General features: G+C 37.4%; 1 protein-coding gene across 2 annotated transcripts in view; it reads left to right on the top strand.

Moving 5' to 3' along the window:
• Window positions 1-18515, top strand: part of LOC121168144 (peptidyl-prolyl cis-trans isomerase G) — a 47755-nt gene extending 29240 nt beyond the window's left edge. For both annotated transcript variants that reach the window (XM_040997963.1, XM_040997962.1), the window contains exons 10-14: window positions 6053-6266; window positions 8962-9129; window positions 10374-10461; window positions 13454-13590; window positions 13781-18515. In XM_040997963.1, the coding sequence (XP_040853897.1) occupies window positions 6053-6266; window positions 8962-9129; window positions 10374-10461; window positions 13454-13590; window positions 13781-14897 (1724 nt within the window). In that variant the 3' untranslated portion in view covers window positions 14898-18515. The remainder of the gene's footprint in view (window positions 1-6052; window positions 6267-8961; window positions 9130-10373; window positions 10462-13453; window positions 13591-13780) is intronic.
• Window positions 18516-20987: the final 2472 nt, after the last annotated feature.

Genomic DNA, 20987 nt, shown 5'->3' with positions numbered 1-20987 from the left:
CTTTTCTGTCTTTGAGTGATAACAAGTAAGCTTACTCACCAAATGCCTGCAACAGCTGTGACTGGGTCAGCCTGATTTCAGGAGTTCGGAACCCGGTGCAGCTCTCCCACGTGGATGACAGGAGCCCCTGGCACTTGAGCCATCACTTCTGCTCAGCATGCTACATTAGCACATATCGGTGGTTGGAGACTGGTATTAAACCTCAGCGATCTGATTTAAGATGCAGCATACTTTCTGGCTTCTTAGTTGCTAAGTCAACTTATTAACATCCTTCCTGTTACTTTTTTAGTTCCATTCTCCATAAACTTTTTGAAGGCCCTCATAAATAATTTTGCTCATGCCACTGTAGTCAAGAAATTGTGCAGAAAGTTTATGCAACATCCTATTGTATAACTCGAAATTATTGTAACTTGCCCTTACCAGTTTCAGCTGTTGGAGGTGTGACTAGAAAGATCATGTTTATTTTGAGCCTGACTGCCAATGCTTGCTCTATCTTTGATCATGCTGGAACAAAGAAAAGATGTGTACAATTGAGATCACACTGTTTGGCATCCATTACCCCCACAGTTGGAGGTGTGCATTCAGAATATGAGTCAATGGATTTTATCATGCATCTAGACAGTATTGTTGTTCAAGCAGAGCATGTATTTACAAGTTTGAAGGGCTCTTCAGGAGATTTTTTAATTGAGAACAGTCTAAAACTTTGTAGAACATCTGTGGTGCTCATTAACATCATATTTAAAACCTTGTTTGAGAGATTATACACAGTTTAAAAGGAAATAAATATAGAAATTTTTTTCTTCTTTTTTAACTCCCTGAAAGAAAACATAAAGACTACTGAAGAGATCTGACTGTCTGGGCCCACCTGTAGATGGTCTTGGTGAGTCTGGACACTCTTCTTGGGCCTTTCTACTTTGCTTTTGTGAGATTTGAGAGTCTGCTTTTGGCGACTGTTTGTGTCAGGAAGAACTTTACAGCAAATGCAGACTTGGAATACTAGAGGCTTGTAAGAGCTGCATTCCATGTAGAGGTTCAGTTCAGCAAAGGACTATTACAGGACAGAGAGGAGTCTAGAACATGTACCACTAGAAAATGAAACCACTATCTTGACTTAAGTACTTCCTGGTTTTCCACAAGTTGATATGACCTCAGGCTACGCTTTCTCCTCAGAGTGTGCTACAGTTGTCAGAATCTCTTCATCTTGGCCGTGGCTCAAGAGTTGAGGACATTGCTATATTACTGAGTACATAGAAACTCAAGAGCTGACTTGTGGCAACTTGACAGCAAGTAGGTGATAGGAAACAGAGTGTCAGGCAGTACAGCAGGAATAGCACACTACAGGAAACAGCTGGTGACTTACATAGACAATTCCCACTTCCATGCTTCCTGTTAAAATTTCTCAGCTTTGTGCTCTTACAAAAGCAATACTCATTCAGTGACAACTGTTTCTCAGATTTTGAATTTTTATTGTTTCCTGAACTAGTGATATATAGTAATGGCAACATAATGGAAAGGCAAACATTTTTGCTCTACATTCAACAATTCAGATTACCTCCGACACCAGATATTTGTAGGGTTTACACACAGTTCTTTAGCAGATACCTCCTGGGCATTCTCCTGTTCAATTCTGATTCTGTCCCTCTTGCCACCAAATGCTAGTTGCAAGCTCAAAATTATTTCACCTGGGCTTTTCACTGACTAAGCTACTGTATTGGGTCCTATATTTTGATTCTTGTTTTTAATTTTATTATATTTACTCTCTTTTATAGTTAAGTGATTTTCTCTGGTAAGGTGTGTTGATTTGATTTTTTTTCATAAGACTATTAGAGATTTTTGTTTTGTGAAACTATCTTTTGGCTGTAACTGATTGTTTTTAGGAATAACAGCATGGCATTGGCTGCACTGAGGAAATCAAAATACTAATAAAGAACTCTGTCGTTGCTCTCTATTCCTATTAAGTTGCCATTTGGAACCCCTGCATCCCAAATTGAAATAAGCCTTTTAAAAAAAGGCTTGATTTTTATTTATTTAAAAGGCAGAGTTATAGAGAGGTAAGGAGAGACACACACACAGAGTGATAGGGAGGGAGATACAGAGAATGAAGGAGGTCTTCCATCCTCTGGTTCACTCCCCAAATTGCCACAGTATTGGCACTGGTCCTTTCAGAACACAGTAGCCCAGAGCTGCTTCTGTGTCTGCCATGTGGGTGCAGAGGCCCAACTGTTTTCCCAGTTTCATTAACAGGGAACTGAGTCAGAAATGAAGTTGCCGGGTCTTGAACCCATGCCTATGTGTCACCTATAGCTAATTTGCTGTGCCTCAATGCCAGTTGCTTTACTCCTGATTCAGCTCCCTGCTGATGCATCTGGAGAACAGTGAATGATGTCTGAAATACTTGGTTTCTGCTGTCCACCCTGGGAGATTCTTAATCACCTGACCCAACCCCAGCTGTTGCAGCTATTGAAAGGCAGATTTGCAGAGAGGAGAGAGGAATTTTCCATTCACTGGTTCACACCTTAGCTGCAATGGCCAGAGCTGAGCTGATCTGTAGCCATGAGCCCCCTGTCGCGCTCTCGTTTGGTGCAGGGTCCCAAGGGGTTTGGGCCATTCTCCAGGCCACTAACAGGGAGCTAGATCAGAATAGGAACAGCTGGGACATGAACCAGCAATCATATGGGAAGTGGTACCACAGGCAGAGAATTAGCTTACTGTGCCACTACACCGGCCCTCACAGGTCTTTTTTTTTTTTTAAAAAGTAAATAAATAAGAGTACATTTTAGTTTGTCTATATAGTTAGTATTAACCAGTGAATTTTCTGCCTTCTGATAGTAGCATCTGTTTCATTCAGTTTGAAGAATTCTTTTGGTAACTTTATTATTATCTTGAGATATATTTATTTGAAAGGCAGAGTGACAGAGATTTTTGCATCCTCTTGTTCACTGCCCAAATGGCCACAGTAGCTCCTACCTGCACCTGGCCAAAGCCAGGAACTAGGATCTTCAGCTGGGTCTTAGCACAGGTGGCAGGGGCCTAAGTATTGGGCCAGAATTGTGTGTTGCCAGGTACTTTAGCAGGGAAGCTGAATCAGAAATAAAGCAGCAGGATCTCAAACCGGTTTCTGATATGGGTTGCCAGCAACACAGGCAGTGGCTTGATGCATTAAGCCTCGGTGACCCTCTTAGTATTTTTTCGAAGATCTGATGTTAATACATTCTGCTTGTCTGACTATATCTTTATCTCCCTTTATCTCAAAAATAATCTTTCTGGGGGCAGTATTCCTTGTTCGCATGTTTGGTTTTTTTTTTCCTTCAGTGCCTTGAAGTATGAATCCATTCACTCCTGACCTGTAAGGTTCTGCAAAGAAGTCTGTAGTCAAGCAAGAATACTTTTATGTGTGGTTTCTATTCTTTAGCAGCTTGGAGAATCTTCCAGGCTTTGATTGTAGCTTATCTGTGGTAGACTTGGTTGTAACTCTCCTTCCACCCATTGGAAGAACTGACAGACCACCACCATGCCGAGATTCCACCTTGGCAGCACCTGGGCAGCACATGCCATTTGCATCTCAAAGGAAAGGACTCAAGTTATTGTCATATTCCCGCACCCTTTAACAGATGTGCAACTGTTGCTATTTGTATTAGTTTCTTGTCCTTTTAAGAAATTTGTTTCATTTGCAAAGGTCTTCCATTTGTCTGTTCAGTTCCAAATGCGTTGTTCCAGATAGCTTAAAACCTAGAGCCTATTATAAGATTTATTTATTTTTATTGCCAAGTCAGATATACAGAGATGAAGAGAGACAGAGAGGAAGATCTTCTATCTGATGAGTCATTTCTCAAGCGGCCACAAAGGCCAGAGCTGTACCGACGGGAAGCCAGGAGTCCGGAGCCTCTTCCTGGTCTTCCATGTGAATGCAGGGTCCCAAGGCTTTGAGCCATCCTCAGCTGCTTTCCCAGGCCACCAGCAGGGAGCTGGATGGGAAGTAGGACTGCCGGGATTAGAATCACATGTGGAATCCCAGCACATTCAAGGTGAGGACTTTAGCTGCTAGGCTACTGTGCTGGAGGCTATTTACTCTTTTTTTTCTTTTAATATTTATTTGTTTTTATTGGAAAGGCAGATGCACAGTACTTTATCCGCTACGCTATCACGCTGGGCCCTCAAACACCATTTTCTTTTTTTAAATTATTGATTACATTGTATTATGAGACACAGTTCCATAGGTACTGGGATTCCCCCCAACCCTCCCCCCATGGTGGACTCCTCCACCTTGTTGTGAGACCACAGTTCAAGTTCAGTTGAGACACCTTCATTGTAAGCATATACCAAGCATAGAGTCCAGCATCTTATTATCCAGATAAGTTCATCTGCTTCTTGGGGAGACCTTCTCTGGTCTGAAGGTAGGGCCAAGAGAGCAAGATCCCGATCAATTAAAAGCCCCAGCAGCAACAATATATATCGTTATGGAATTAATTGACATAGTGTTGAGTAAACAATATGTTAAAATTACATGTAAGTTCTTAACAACCTCCTGCGACTATTTCAATGACATTTTAACAATTGAGGTGCATAACAGCTTTGGGGGGGAATGCAGAGAAATCTCTCATACCTTGGTGAGGAGTACTTGTTCTTTGTGTTCTACCTAGTAGGGTATGTGTGAGTCCATGATGACCAATCTTTCTTTGTTGTCAAACACCATTTTCTAAACAATCTACTTGATAGTGCCTGACATTTAAGTGTGTTGTATTACTATACAGATAGTTATGAATCTTTTTGGTTATCTGCATATTGTGATATTGTGCTTCACTAAAATGTTTTCTTCAAAATATTGTAAAATGTTTTAATGGTCACTTTAAACTACATTTGGTGATGGAGAGGGACAGACTTGCCTTCAGAATAAATCAACTGCAGTATATGTAAATTGGAACTGGTGAATAACCTTTTCATTCGTGGGTAAAATATTTTTAACTAAGCATTTTTAGCAGGTTTTTTTTGTGTTTATTTGGATTATTTTTATTTTGGTTGTATATATGTAGTCTCGTATCTTCATTTAAAGTTACCTATATTGCTTATGTACTTATTTGCTCTTTCAGGTTTCTTTAGAAGCTTTCCACAGCTTTCCACAATCCCCCTTAGACCTACATACTTCTCAGATTTTTATTTTAGTACAGTATATATAGTATGTGTCTAAAGGTAGATATTTTGCTTTATATTATCAGCAGTAGTGATTTGGGGTTCAGAATCACAGTTGGATTCAAGAGAAAGAGTGAGTTTTATCGAAAACTAAGTTTACTTACCCTTAAAAAAATGTAGCGTAGAAAACAGCATACAATGTACAGACAGGATGCCAGGCATCTCATTCCTGATAGGTTTGTGGTCCTGAGGAACGTAAGCAGTTGAAGGATGGAGACTCGGTTGATTAAAAGCCAAGTCAGCTCTTATACCTCACTCAATTCTGCACTGTAGCAGTGTTAGCACCACTAGAATACTCAGATTACTGTATAGTACATCTCAGAAGCTTCATTTGTTTGCTAGTTGCCTAGTTCTTAACAGCATTTGATCTTTTGGATCTGTTTAAAAATCATTTACTTCCTTACAATAGAATTTAAGTTGGAAAATGACTTTTCATAGAGATGCCAAAACATCATGGGCACATGACTTCCTTTGAATTGTGAGTTATGAATCTGCTCTTCAACTAAAGTTAAATTTTCTAATCATGAGAAGAAAACTCAGATTAAAATTATCTGTTGCTCTTGATAAGAGAAAAAGCAGGACACTGCAAGAAAATTTTAATTTGAGAGTCTTAGTTGTTAGCTTTGCTTCATTAACATTTCATAAAATTTAGTTTAACATTTTAGAATTACATTGTGATACTTTTCAAAACATTGATTGGCTTGATATAGCATCCTGACCCATGATTCTATTTCTGTACTTCTCAGATCAAATAGCTGGATAAGATGAAGGTTAAATTCTGGGCTCAGTGAAAGTCTGCCGAGAAATTTGATTTCCAGTTACAGTTTGTTTCCTGGTACCCATGTCCTTTTTGTTTTTATTAAAGCTAAGAAAGAAGAAAAGAAAAGGCGTAAGTCATCGTCATCTTCCTCCTCGTCATCCAGTGACTCCGATAGCTCCAGTGATTCTCAGTCCTCTTCTGATTCTTCTGATTCTGAAAGTGCTTCTGAAGAGAAGTCAAAGAAAAGGAAAAAGAAACATCGGAAAAATTCCCGAAAACATAAGAAGGAAAAGAAGAAGCGAAAGAAAAGCAAGAAAAGGTCTTTTTTTTTTTAAAGATTTATTTTTATTATTTTGTTATTGGAAAGGCGGATATACAGAGAGGAGAGACAGAGAGGAAGATCTTCCGTCCAATGATTCACTCCCCAAGTGAGCGCAACGGCCAATGCTATGCCGATCCGAAGCCAGGAGCCTCTTCTGGGTCTCCCACGCGGGTGCAGGGTCCCAAAGCTTTGGGCCGTCCTCGACTGCTTTCCCGGGCCACAGGCAGGGAGCTGGAAGGGAAGCGGGGCTGCCAGGACTAGAACCGGCGCCCATATGGGATCCCGGGCGTGCTAGGCGAGGACCTTAACCACTTGCGCCACCACGCCGGGCCCTAGCAAGAAAAGGTCTTTAGTTTCATAGTACTTGGCTTTCTGTTGTGATTCCCCTCTGTTTATACAATAATTTATTGATGTTTTGGTTAATTAAAGTAGTAATATTTTATACCATGAACTATATCAATCAAGATTACATTCAATCATCTATAAATTAGATTTGGATACATAGATTTCTATTTTTGAAAAAGATTTATTGTATTATTTATATCAAAGGCTGATTTTTGCAGAGAGAGAAGGAGAGACAGAGTAAGAGTCTTTCATTCGCAGTTTATTTCTGTTTGAAAGGCGGATTTTTGCAGAGAAAAGGAGAGACAGAGAGTGGTCTTTTATGTGCTGGTTCATTCCCCAAATGGCCATAGTGGTCTCGGCTGAGCTTATCTGACCCTGGGAGCCTGGAACTTCTTCCCCATCTCCTATGTGTATACAGGATCCCAAGACCTTTGGCCATCTTTTACTGCTTTCTCAGGCCGTAAGCAGAGAGCTAGGTCAGAAGCCGGGCATCTAGGACATGAACCAGCACCCATGTGGGATGCCAGCTCTTATACACAGAGGGTTAACTTGCTGTGGCACCACATCTGGCCTTGTGGGTTTCCATTTTTTAAGAAAAAGCTTGGATTGTTTCGTGTTCAGTCAATGAATTTTAGCTGTGTATCCTCTGGAGTTAATGAGAATGTAGGAAACCAACAGTTTTCATTGTTTAATACACCAGGCTCTTTGACTTTATCTCTTATATAATGCATAAGAGTAGAAAACAGATAATTGACTATTGAGTTTCCCTTCCATTTTACTCAAAATAATCTGTGGCTAGACTAAAAATTAGTTTTATTTGCCAATTGCCAAAAAAGCAATTATTTTCTTTAATTTTTAAAATTTACCAGAGTGTTGAGTATAGTCTCATATTTTATTTAGTTTTAAAAATATGTTTGAAAGAATTATGTATGAAAGAGAGGAGGAGACAAGAGAGAGAAATCCTCCGATCATTGCTTCACTCCCTAGATGACCACAATGGCCATCACTAGGCCATGCTGAAACCATAAACTTCATCTGGGCTTCCCACGTAGTGGCAAGGGCCCAGACACTGTGCTCATCTTCAAATACGTGACTGTTAGTAGGGAATTAGATTGGAAGTGGAGCAACCAAAATACAAACAAACCAGTGTTCATATGAGAACACTAATATTGCAGTGAAACAGTGCCCACACCCAAGTCTCATATTTTAGAGCCATATTATGGAAAAATATGTATTTTAACCATGGCTGGTGCTGTAGCTCAATAGGTTAAGACTCTGCCTTTGGCATCAACATCCCATGTGAGCACCCATTCCAGTCCTGACTCTCTTTCAATCCAGCCCTTTGCAAATGTGCCTGGGAAAGCAGAATCCTACATCCTCATGGGAAACATGAGGGAAGCTACAGGTGGATGAAGTTCTCTTTCCTTTTCTTTTTGTAAATATCTCTTTCAAATATAAAAAAACTGGCCCAGTGTGATAGCGTAGTGGCTAAAGTCCTCACCTTGAATGCGCCAGGATCCCATATGGGCGCCAGTTCTAATCCCGGCAGCTCCACTTTCCATCCAGCTCCCTGCTGTGGTCTGCGAAAGCAGTCGAGGACGGCCCAAAGCTTTGGGATTCTGCGCCCTCATGGCAGACCTGGAAGAGCTCCTGGCTGCAGGCTTCAGACTGGCTCAGCTCCAGCCATTGCCACCGCTTGAGGAGTGAATCATTGGATGGAAGATATTCCTCTTTGTCTCTCATCCTCTCCGTTTATCTGACTGCAATAAAAATAAATAGATCGGGCTCAGCAGCACGGCCTAGCGGCTAAAGTCCTCGCCCTGAACGTGCCCGGAATCCCATATGGGTGCCGGTTCTAATCCTGGCAGCTCCACATCCAGCTCCCTGCTTATGGCCTAGGAAAGTAGTCAACGATTGCCCAAAGCCTTGGGACCCTGTACCTGTGTGAGACCTGAAGGAGGTTCCTGGCTCCTGGCTTTGGATTGGCGCAGTAGCGGCTGTTGGTGGTCACTTGGGAGCTAACCATCAGACAGAAGATCTTCCTCTCTGTCTCGCCTCCTCTCTGCATTTCTGACTTTCCAATAAAAATAAATAAATCTTAATAAATAAATAAATCTTTTAAATATATGTACATATAAACAAATAAATCATAACATAAATAGAAATATTTTATTTGAAAATTTGATTGGTCAGTTTTTCAGGAATGGAATTAAATTTTGTCCATGTGTTCACATATTTAGGAAGGAGAGGGCAATATATATTATCACATAAAATAAAAACTAAAAATTTGTATTTTGAGTATGTACATAATAACCAAATATAATTTGTTTTCTGTATTTCTCTTAAGTGCATCTAGTGAGAGTGAGGCTGAGAATCTTGAAGTACAGCCTCAATCTACCGTTCGTCCAGAAGAGATCCCTCCTATACCAGAGAACAGATTCCTAATGAGAAAAAGTCCTCCTAAAGTGGATGACAAGGAAAGGAAGAACAGAGAGAGAGAAAGAGAGAGAGAGTGGTATGTATGTTTGTTTCATAGCATCCTCTACATGGTTTTACGATAGGAGCTTTTCTCATTGTCATGAATTTTCACTTAGTTTTACTTCATGCTTTTGTAAAATTTTTTTAGCATGTTGTTAGGAAAACTCCCATTTGGTAACCATATATAAAACTAGAAAGATAAAGAGACTTAAATTACCAGCAGATTCTGAGTAAAATTTACTTTATAAAATAGTAGCCAGTATAAATGGGGGATAACATGTTAGGTGGCACTTCAAATAATTAACAAAGTATTATGAAGCCAATAAACGAACTTAGGGTTTGGCTATGTTATCAATATACATTAACGTTAAGCTTTTGAAAATTTTTAAATAGAAAGATATCTTCTTTTTCTTACCAGATTTATAGTGTATGATAATTAAAACTGATATGTTCAACTACTTTAAAATTTTTGTAGAAAAATCCATAGTAATCAATACTTCTGTTGGTTATTTTTAAATAGTTGTAATGATGTACAAAATTTAAAAAATAGTCAGTCTTTCTCAGTTATGAATTGTCAGTCTGTATGAATGGCAGTGTTGTAAACAATGGCTTAATACACTGTGCCATAATTTCATAATTTCACCCTAAGTTGATTGTATTTTTCTGCTGGTAGCAGAAGAGATATTTCTGAGGAAATAGAGAAACTTTTTCAACTATACTAGAGTGAGCTTTTGTGAATGTAGTAATTATTACTTCATATCACTGTTTGAAAAGATCATTTCCCTTTTATATTATGTACATTTCCTAATTCACACAAGTTTATCTCTGTGATTCACATTACTTAATTTCTCTAGTTCTGTTACCAATGAACAACTCTTTATACGATAATAAAGCACTTTGGAATAAGATAGTTTAAAATTGTTCCTGAATAGCATGTATCCGTTGCTGAACTTTTCTGTGATTTTCTTTGACATTATCTGTTAGCTTCATCTTGGAAATGAGTACCCACAGTGTCCCTTTACCAAGTCATAATGGGCATTTTTCAGCAAGATCAACCTTCCTCCTGACACATTAAAAGACTCCCACTTTCGGCTACTCATTGGCACCTGAAGAAGTATTCCAACACTTAAGACAGATAATTACTAGCAACTGAACATTTTGGATTGAGAATTACTGATTAATATTATTTATTTTGAATTTATTTACATTCAGTAAGTCTGTATTCTGCAGATTCAGTTTTATAAAGTCAATATGTGTTAACTTTCTTTTGGTTCCTTCTAGCAACCTACCTAACTCCCAGCCTGCTTCGTATCAGAGACGACTTTTAGTTACTAGGTCTGGCAGAAAAATTAAAGGAAGAGGACCAAGGGTAGGTGATTTTTTTCCTCCCAGAAATTCTAACAATATTGAATTTATCTTCCTTAAGTAAGTGAAAAGTATTATAGATTTTGTTTTACTGGACAAGTTCCTAAGATTAGGCTGTTGTTACAGCAAGAGTGAAGAATATCTGACCCCCATAATATGTGTAAGACCTAGAAATCATGTGGGCTGGCCCTGCCAGAAAACCACAGTTGGGAGTCAGAATTCCATAAACCTATAGCAGGCTTGTTAATAATTTTGTGTGGCTCGTGAATGATGTTACAAATATCTAAACAGACCTTACTTAGCATAACAAAGTTTCCCCACTTCTGCTTTATAAAAACATTTATGTGTTGAGAACCATAATATATAAATGGGTTTATTTTACATATGAATTGTATAAAAGATGTTTAAATTTTATGCCCACTGTCTTGTGTTTTCAGAACTTTAGAGACTTCATTGTATTTCCTAAGTTACTCTTTCACTTCTTATTCTGCAAGGATTTCAGTATCTTCTTATCCTCATTATTTTACTTAAAAATACTGTTTTCATTGTGGTCAGCTCCATATCACAAAATCCAATGTATCTTTCATAATGTTATAGTTAATCTGCCTGTTTGTAACATTCTCTCCTTGTTGCTTTCATCATTTTCTTCTTTAAGCTTAAAGTTGTAGTTCATAGTATCCAATCTGACCAAGAAAATATTATAGTACTTAAGGGTTCCAACTCTTCACACTTGCTCCTTGGACAATTCTGATTACTGTTACGGCTGGCTGTTCAGTACCTTGTGCTGTTCTTGGCACACCTTCAGCCTGGCCTATTAGTTGAGCATAAACAGTTTGTCTTCACATCCAATCCTATTTCAGAGACACGTTTTCTCTCAGTAGCTCCTACCACCTGTTCAGTTCTTATGCCTAAAGCCTAAGAGTCATTTTAATTCTCCTTAATTCAGACTTCATATATCCCATTCATTCCCAAGTCCTGTCAATTTTATCTCTTAGTACTTTGAATTCATGTGCTTCTTTTAAGCTTTATTCTTGCCTTATTAGTTCTGTTCACTTTGTCTAATCTATAAATGGCTTCCTAGCTTGTGTTTTGCTAATTCTCAGATGTTTGAACTAAGATCTTCTTCACAAAGGTAAAAATTATTGAAGACCCACAAGAGCTTTATTAGGTTGTATCTATCAGTATTTATTCTTTTAGAGATTAAGATGAGGAGTAAGATCTTCCTGTCTCTACTCTCTGTATAGCTGACTTTGCAATAAAAATGAATAAATCTTTTTTTAAAAAAAGGTGAAGAGTATTTAAAGCACAGGCATATATAGGAACATATTCTAATGGCTATGAGAGCAATCGCATCAAAAACATGTAGTCTCCAAATAATTCCACTGTGTGCTAATGAAAGGGTAAAAGTACAAAAAACAAGTAATTATTTTTTAAGTAGTTGACCTCCTAGGATCACAGCTTGAGAATCACTGAACTAATCCTTTTTCTTCCTTTTCTTTTTAAAAGAGTTATTGATTTAAAAGGAAAAGTTACAAAGAGGAAGAGTGACAGATTGTTAATCTGTTGGCTCACTGCCCAAATGACTGCATCTGTCTGGGGCTTGAGCAGGTCACAGTGAGGAACCAGGTGTTTCTTCTGATTCTCCATGTGGATGCTGGGGCTTAAGCACTTTTGCCATCTTGGCTGCTTTCCAAGGCACACTAATAGGGAGCTGGACCAGCATTAGATCTTGAACTGCTTCCCTTATGGGATGTGGCAGGCAGGCTTTACCTAATATGCCACAACACTGGCCTCTAGTCTTTTTGTTTTGTTTTGTTTTTTTAAGCAGTAACCAAAAGGTACCATTTGAAAATAAAAATCTAGGAGCTGGCATTGTGGAATAGTGGAATAGGGTAAAGTTACCACCTCTGATGCCAACATCCCATTTGGGGGCCAGTTCAAGTCCCAGTGGCAGATATATTCAGGGGAAGAACTGGAGGAAGTTCCTCCCTCCTGGCTTTGGTCTCACCCAGCTCTGTCTGTTGCAGCCATTTGGGAATGAACCGGTGGATGGAAGATCTCTCTTTCTTTTCTACTAATGCTGTCTTTCAAATAAGTAAATTTAAAAGAAAATCTGGTTATATCCTTCCTTTAACATGTATATTAAGACAAATCCAAAAGCATTAAACTAGCCTACAAGATCTCAACTTAGTTCAGCTTCATTAGTATTGTCAAACATTGTGTTCCTTGACGATTCTTGACTTTTGCTACAGTTAATCTGTTCTCTAATAATTTCTGAAACATTCTGTTTCTTCTGCCTTACCAATGTTGCTCCTTGCTAATTCATCCTTATCTTCTTGCCCTCTGGGTAACTCATGAACATTTTTGTGGGCTCCTTTTTTGGTTTAGCTATTCATACTGCCGTACCAGACCAGATCTCTTTGCTTTATATTCTGTGAGAATCTCTTCTTACACATTCATTCTTTTTTAGCTGTACCTGTGTTTAATATCAGTGATTATCTATCCATGTATGTGTTCTCCTACCACATGGAATACAGTTTGAGGAAAGCAAAGTCAGATATTTCTTGGCTCTAATGTTCTGCAGTATATGGTTAGCCATCTCAAAGGCTGAGTAAATTTTAGCTGAATAAATGAGCATCTGCAAATTTACTGTTTTTCTCATGTGGGAAACATCAGACAAACGCACATACTCAAAACACAAACATGTATTAATTAGAAATTGGCAACTTTAAAGAGTTTTATATCTTGTATGTATGATTTAGCCAACACTTGGATAAGACAGGGCTCTTACATGGTAAAATATAAGTGGCTAAAGTTTCCATGGTTAATGTTTCTTATTTGGAGTCTGTAGTATTACTGCTTAAAATGTTTTATTAATTTCCTATTTGTACATTGAAAAATTTTCAAGGACATAGAAATATCAGTTATTTGGGTCTAGAAGTATAGACTTTAATATTTTTGTACATTAATTTTTTTCTCTTTTTTATTTTTTTAAGCGTTATCGAACTCCTTCCAGATCCAGATCCAGGGATCGTTTCAGACGTAGTGAGACTCCTCCACATTGGAGGCAAGAGATGCAGAGAGCTCAAAGAATGAGAGTATCAAGTGGTGAAAGATGGATCAAAGGGGATAAGTAAGATTTAAGTATATTACTTTTAAATATTGTGATAAGTATATTTTTTCCAGTGTGCATAGTGGCTTTTTAAATTGCCACTTTAATTATATCTGTGCCTATAGACAAATAGATTATTATTTTAGCTGAAACATAACATTTTTCTTTTACCTAGCAACATTTCTGAAAATATTTTTCCCTTATGTTTTAGGAGTGAGTTGAATGAAATAAAAGAAAATCAAAGAAGCCCAATTAGAGTCAAAGAGAGAAAAGTAATTGATCACAGGCATGTGTCTGAGAGTCCAAACAGAAAAAATGAAAAGGAAAAGAAAGCTAAAGAACATAAATCTAACAGCAAAGAGAGAGACATCAGAAAAAACTCAGAAAAAGATGAAAAGTATAATAAAAATAAAGTGAAGAAAAGGGCGAAATCTAAAAGTAGGAGTAAGAGCAAAGAGAAATCAAAGAGTAAGGAAAGAGAGTCAAAACATAATAGACACGAGGAAAAGAAGGTGAGATCAAGGAGTAAAGACAGAGATCATGAGATTGTTAAAGAAAAAGAAAAGCAGTCTGATTCTAAAGGAAAAGACCCAGAAAGGAGTAGAAGCAAAGAGAAGTCTAAACAATTAGAATCCAAAAGTAATGAGCATGATCATAATAAAAATAAGGAAAAAGATAGACGTGCACACTCAAAGAGTAGAGAACGAGATATAACTAAGAGTAAACACAGTTACAATAGCAGAACAAGAGAACGGAGCAGAAGCAAGGACAGGAGCAGAAGAGTGCGATCCAGAAGCCGGGACAGAGACAGAGATCGTAGCAGAAGCAAGGAGTACCATAGATACAGAGAACAGGAGTACAGGAGAAGAGGGAGGTCACGCAGCCGTGAGAGACGAACTACACCTGGAAGATCTAGAAGTAAAGACAGGAGGAGGAGGAGGAGAGACTCCCGGAGTTCAGAGAGAGAAGAAAGTCAAAACAGGAACAGAGAAAAATACAGAAACCAGGAGAGTAAGAGTTCACACAGAAAAGAGAATTTTGAGGGTGAGAAAAGAATGTACTCAAAAAATCGTGATCATAATAGTTCAAATAACAGGGAAAAAAAAGCTGACAGAGATCAAAGTCCGTTCTCAAAAATGAAACAAAGCAGTCAGGACAATGAATTAAAGTCTTCTACATCAAAAACTAAGGAGGATGACAAGACCAGCTCCTCGGCAGAAAAAGAATACCAAAAATCAAAGGGTCAAGAAAATGATCATGTACATGATAAAAATAAAAAATTTGATCATGACTCAAGCCCTGGAACAGATGAAGACAAAAGTGGATGAGTGAGTTCTGTAAACTTACTTCATTTTTTGTCTCAAATTTTAAGTTTTACAGACTTCCTGGTGAATCTCCTTTATGTTTTGTTTTCATTGTTTTTTGGGTTGTTTATGTTTGTCTTTTTTTTTTAATGTGGACTTCATTAAGTTGATCTTTTGATAATCTGTACCTGGATAATTTGTACTGCTAAAGTTTTAATAAACTTGAAATGAGAAAAACACTTTGGAGTAATACTGTGTGCTGTGTTAAACTCTTTTATGTATGCATTTTTGTGTTGCACCATCCAACCAGTAGCATTCCTATTTCTTTAATCATCTACTTGGAAACAGGCTTAATGATCATTGCAATACGTTGTCAACAGAAGTTCTTAGTTTTCATGATTAGTAATTTAGAACCTATCAATTAAAAATCTTCTATGGATTTTTCTGTTTGCATTTATAATGGCGAGTTGCAGCAATTTCTTTTAATTATACAGGAACAGGATTTTGTTGAGATCTTAAATATTTTTTTGATTCAACAGTAATTTGTGCTTTAAATAGATATTATGGCACTTTTTACCTTATTCTTTATGGTTTCAGCCTTGTCCATTTCATAGGAATACTTTTCCTGTCTGGTTTTGTTTTACTTAACTCATTTAAAATCAAAGTTTTTTTTTTTTTTTTTTATTTGATGGGCTGATTGAGTTTCTGTTGCTATTGTACAGCATTTGACAGGAATTATTCTTTGGGAAAACCAGATTGTAATTCTTAATTCTATGTTCAAATTGTTGCTTTTCGAGAACATGGCTTAACTGCTATTATTATTGCTATCTTCTTAAATGAAAAATACTTTTCTGACTAAAACATACTACTTGTTCAGGTCCTTAAGGTAGAGAGATTCTAAAAATTGTTAGTAATTTACAAATTAACTTCTAAGATCTATTGTTTTGGCCCTAACCGATATAATGTTGAGTGGTAAATCTGCATGGTTTTTTTGTTTGTTTGTTTTTTCTTTTTGAAGTGACTTCTATAGCTCATAGTTGTGAGTTCAAATGGCAAGAAAATGCATTTTTTCTATATGTGTACCAAGATAGGCTTTAGCATGTTTATGATTCTAACTTTTTGTTCAGCCATTATTGTTAGCTTAATTTTAATTTGGCATGTGTAACATTTCCATATAGAATAGAAAATTGCAAAAATTTGACAAGTTACAAAGTAAACATATCCAAAATCTATTCGAATGTGCATTGTATTTTGCAATTTTTGTGATGTGTTTCTGTAATATCTCTACTAAATAAAACATTGGACGTCCAACAAACACAAAACCTGCCTCATTTGAGAAGAATTTTCAAAATTCTGATTACTGTAGCCTCTTAAGTTTTATACTTTAATACTTGTCAATATAGAAATCACTCTACTACCACGTTGGTTTCTGGATAAATCAATAGCCATTCCAATGCTATTTGTACTGACTGAATAAAACAATGTTTAACTTGATATTTCCCAGTAGATTAATACAACAGTGCTACTTTTGGGTTATAAATTTGGAATACCTGGAAACAAATATCCACAGTGTATTTTTCCCCTAATGATAAAACTAGATGTTTATTAATAATCCAGGGTGATTTATTCCTTAGAGGATGATCAGAAACCTGTGTTTGTGATCATTTGACTCTTAGTGCCCAACCTGTATAATCCATTGTGTTGTTTAATCAAAATATTTTGTCCTATGTTCAGTGAATTGCTTTCAAGATCTGTTAAAAAATTATTCAGATTTCAAGAAAGATATAATCAAAGGAAGGATTTCTAATAAGTGATGCCTACATATATTTTTAAGACCATGGTAGGGAAACATACTTCTGTGTTTTCTGATCCCACAGTTTTATCTCATGTTTGGATAATCAGAGGAGCAACTCCATATTAAGTATTATTTATTTGCCTTCCCCACCCTCCACGCCCCCCTGACACATCTCCTAGCCTTGTTAGCTGCTTTGGCAAGTGAGGTGGTGAAGGAGTTGAAGTGAGAGTGGACAATCAACTGGATTTTATTGTTAGAATGATAAGGAATCTTAATTGAGCAGCACTAACCTCAACTCTTCGCATTGGAATAATACACAGCTCAAAATGGCCCTTTTCTTAATTTTTTTTGTTTATGCCATCTTTAATTTGTACTTTCAACATTGTTTCCTAAGAGTCAGCTATTGCATTTTCCCCACCAAATTAATTTAACTTTCATATCTGAGATTACATAGTTCACTTCAAAATAACTTTGGCTTGAAATCCTTTAAAGATGCATATATGTGTGTTTTGATTGGTGATTAACTGAAAATGTCTTCACTATGTGGGATTGCGATGTTTATATGAATCACATTTCTGGGTTAGCAGTCTACACAGGGATTGACAATAGAGAAACTGTTAAATATGCAGTAGAGAGGCTATTGGGTTCTAGAATATTCTTAAATTACTCTAGTTGTAATTCATAGAGCATTGCCATTTCTTTTAGGTTACTTAACTGATTCCCTCAAAATTTGCAAATAATTGCTTTGATAAATCCTTTTTTGTGTGTGATTCTAGTATATGTTGGCATTGCTAATGGCCTTTGATTTTTGTGCTCAGTGGAAGATGTACAAAACCAGTGAAGATTTCTTTCTGTTATTAGTAGGCAGACATTGAGTTTATTAATAGTGGTGTCAACAAATAATTCAAATGTATTTGTTAGTTAGCATTTAGAGCAAGTCTGTGTATCTTTTAGTACTTTATTGTACTTTGGTCCAGATGGCAATAGTTTTCATCATACTGAGATTTTTATATTAAATTTCTGTAGAAATTTGTTGAGTTTGCCTTCATTAAAAGGTACTTTATGTATGTCCCATATAATTGTTTTAAAGAAAGAAAATAGGTATTTTTCTGTCTACCTTTAATTTTGTTTACTGTTGCTACTCTACTTTGGAATCATACTTTGACAATTGAAAAAACTTCATGGACTGTAGGCTGATAACCTATTTATTGTAAAAAGTTGCGCTTTGTTACAAATATTTACAGGATTAGTAGAGTAAGCAAAAAGAAGTGCATCTTTAGCTGGCTGCCATCTTTAGTGGTCTTCCCAGCTGCATCAAAGGGAGTGAGACAAGTGAAAATTCACTGGCCTGTTGTGTGACAAGGTATGAAGTATTAAAGGAAAAGGAAAGCAAGTCATAATTAGAAATCCCATAAGCAGGGTTCAGAGGAAGTCGTGGGATTTTTTTGTTACAGGAGGAGTGAAGTAGTTCAGGGGTTGAGACTTTTTTTTTAAAAGCAAGTTTCGTTTTTCTAAAACCACATGCTCTGTGTTCCCCTTTTGTGTGATTAATGAATTGGGCATTTCCATGTGGGGATATTCAATGTTGTGGCTGCTCTCTGTGAAAGGAGAAAATAGTGAAGTTAATGCACTTCTTTTCATAGCTCAGAAGTCACTGTGATGTATATTTTTTTAATGAAATTTACAAGTAAAATTGTTGTCTTCTCAATTGTAAAACTAGCTTCAAAATGCTGCTTCTCTATTAGTTTAGTAACTGTTGAACTGTTTTCTGCATTTTACAAACTTTAAACTTCAAAACTGTATTAATTTTTATAGTTAAACATTGTATTAAATAAACTATGCTCTGTCAACAGATTGCTTTTGTATTTTTTAAAGTGTTACTAGTTTTTTGACCCTTATTTTTATTGAAAATCAGATAATGAAAATAAACCAACTGAAATACTTCTATCTTACCCATGGGGATGAAAGTTACATTTATTATGAGAAAGCTGAACAAAGAGAATATTGGATTTCTTTAAAAGTTCAGCTGTTGGCCACAGTGACAATGTTCAGGTTTAAGAATGTTTAGTATAAATGTATAGTTTTAATGCTTCAGATTGCACAGTGTCTTTTGGGTACACACACTTTTAAGGTTAATCTTAAGGAGTCTACATTACTATCTAGTAGAATACCACTTTTTCTCAGCATTGAGTAGACTAATATATTCTGTGCTTGTCAGTTTTAATATGTATAATTGTGAGGCCATATACAAATTTAATTTTGTAAAACCTTTTGTTTCACTTAAATTAGACATTTAGGGGGAAATTTGCCTAGTTAACTTGAAAGTTAGAAAACACACAGTGAGGATATAACATTCTGAACAATCGGGTTTGCATGTGTTAACAGGTAAGTAAGAGCACTAAACTCCTGCCATCTGGAGTGCCAGTGTGAGTGTTGCATAGGAGCTGTACAAACTATTAAATATTAAAATACTTTTGAAATCAAATTTGCCTTTTCTGATAACCTCCCATATTTCTTTTGCTAAAGCTATAACTGTTGATAATGATTTTTACGCTTTTTCTAAGGATTTATTTATTTTTATAGGAAAGTCAGATATACAAAGAGGAGAGACAGAGAGGAAGATCTTCGATCCACTGGTTTCACTCACCAAGTGACCGCAACGGCAAGTACTGCGCTGATCCGAAGCAAGGAACCAGGAAACTCCTCCAGGTCTCCCATGCACCTGCAGGGTCCCAAGGCTTTGTGGCCAAACTTGACTGCTTTCCTAGGCCACAAGCAGGGAGCTGAATGGCAAGTGGAGCAGCCAGGATTAGAACCGGCACCTATATGGGATCCTGGCATGTTCAAGGTGAGGACTTTAGCTGCTAGGCCACAGCGCCGGGCCCTATACCTTTTGTTAGTATTCAAGACACCTTGTTTTCACAGTTTGCCTTCAGAGTGATTTTATATACAGGTATCTTGCCAAACTGCCACATCACAACAGTTGGGTTTTTGCTTTGTGTGATGTACTACTATGTTTTTTTCACTGAATTGTTTTGTGATTAATCTTAATTTTGTTTTTAATGTGCTCAACGTTAGAAAGCCTAGCCCAGTTATAACTAAAGTTATGTAGTTAAGGACAAAATGCTAGTTACTTGTGTGCGTGTTTTCTCCCCTTATGATTTATTTTGTATTTCAAAGTCAGTTATTGGGGATGGGGGATAGAGATTGAGAGATCTTTCTTCTAGTGGTTCACTCCCCAAATGGCTACAATGGCCAAAGCTGACCTGGTCTAAAACTGGAAGTTTCTGGAAGTGTCCCACATAAGTGCAAGTGCCCAAGGCTTGAACCCTCTTCTGCTACCTTCACAGACTGTTAGCACGGAGCTGGGTTGGAAGTGAAGCAGCTGAAATGAACTGATACCCACATAGGATGCTTGCAGTGCAGGTGGAAGATTAACTAATAAGCCACTGCACTGGCCCTGTAACCTGTGTTTTAAGTTACCCTATACTCATCTAACAAATGTATGTCCTTAACCCTTTTGTAAAAATGTTTATTTCTCAGTGCAAAGATAGATCTAAAATTAGTGACTACAGTAGTCATATTTTTATTTAGAAAAAAAATGATTTGAAAGGCCAGAATACAGAGAAGAGAGAGACTAGTTCGTTCACTCTGCAGTGGCCAGAGATGGGCTGATTTGGTGATCCAGGAGCTTCTTCCAGGCTCCCACATGGGTGCAGGTGCCAGAGGACTTCAGCCGTCTGCTTCCCATGCCATAAGTAGGGAAATGGATTGGACAAGGGGAGCAGCCGGGACTCCTGGTGCATGTAAAACAAGGATTTATCTACTGGGTCAGACGCAACGCCTATAATGAATGTACATTATAAACTCGCCACAGGGCCCAGCGCGGTGGCCTAGCAGCTAAAGTCCTTGCCTTGAACACACCAGGATCCCATATGGGTGCCAGCTCTAATCCTGGCAGCCCTACTTCCCTTCCATATCCCTGCTTGTGGCCTGGGAAAGCAGTCGAGGACGCCGCAAAGCCTTGGGACCCTGCACCCATGTGGGAGACCTGGAAGAATCTCCTGGCTTCTGGCTTCAGATAGGCTCAGCTTGGGCCATTGCAGTCACTTGATGAGTGAAATCAGTGGATCAAAGATCTTCCTCTCTTTCTCTCCTCTTTGTATATCTAACTTTCCTATAAAATAAATCTTAAAAAAAAACAATAAGAAAAGGAAATCTAGAATGATTAACCTTGTGTTTTCTAAACAACCAGTAAATATATTGTAAAGTCAGACAATTGGGGTAAGCAGCTTTATTAACAAGTTATAAGAATATGG

Source organism: Ochotona curzoniae, unplaced genomic scaffold, assembly GCF_017591425.1.
Source record: "Ochotona curzoniae isolate NIBS_2020 unplaced genomic scaffold, NIBS_Ocur_1.0 patch63, whole genome shotgun sequence".
In the NCBI taxonomy this organism is placed as follows: Eukaryota; Metazoa; Chordata; class Mammalia; order Lagomorpha; family Ochotonidae; genus Ochotona; species Ochotona curzoniae.
Note: the sequence above shows the minus strand (reverse complement) of the source record. Positions and strands in the feature narration are given on the sequence as shown.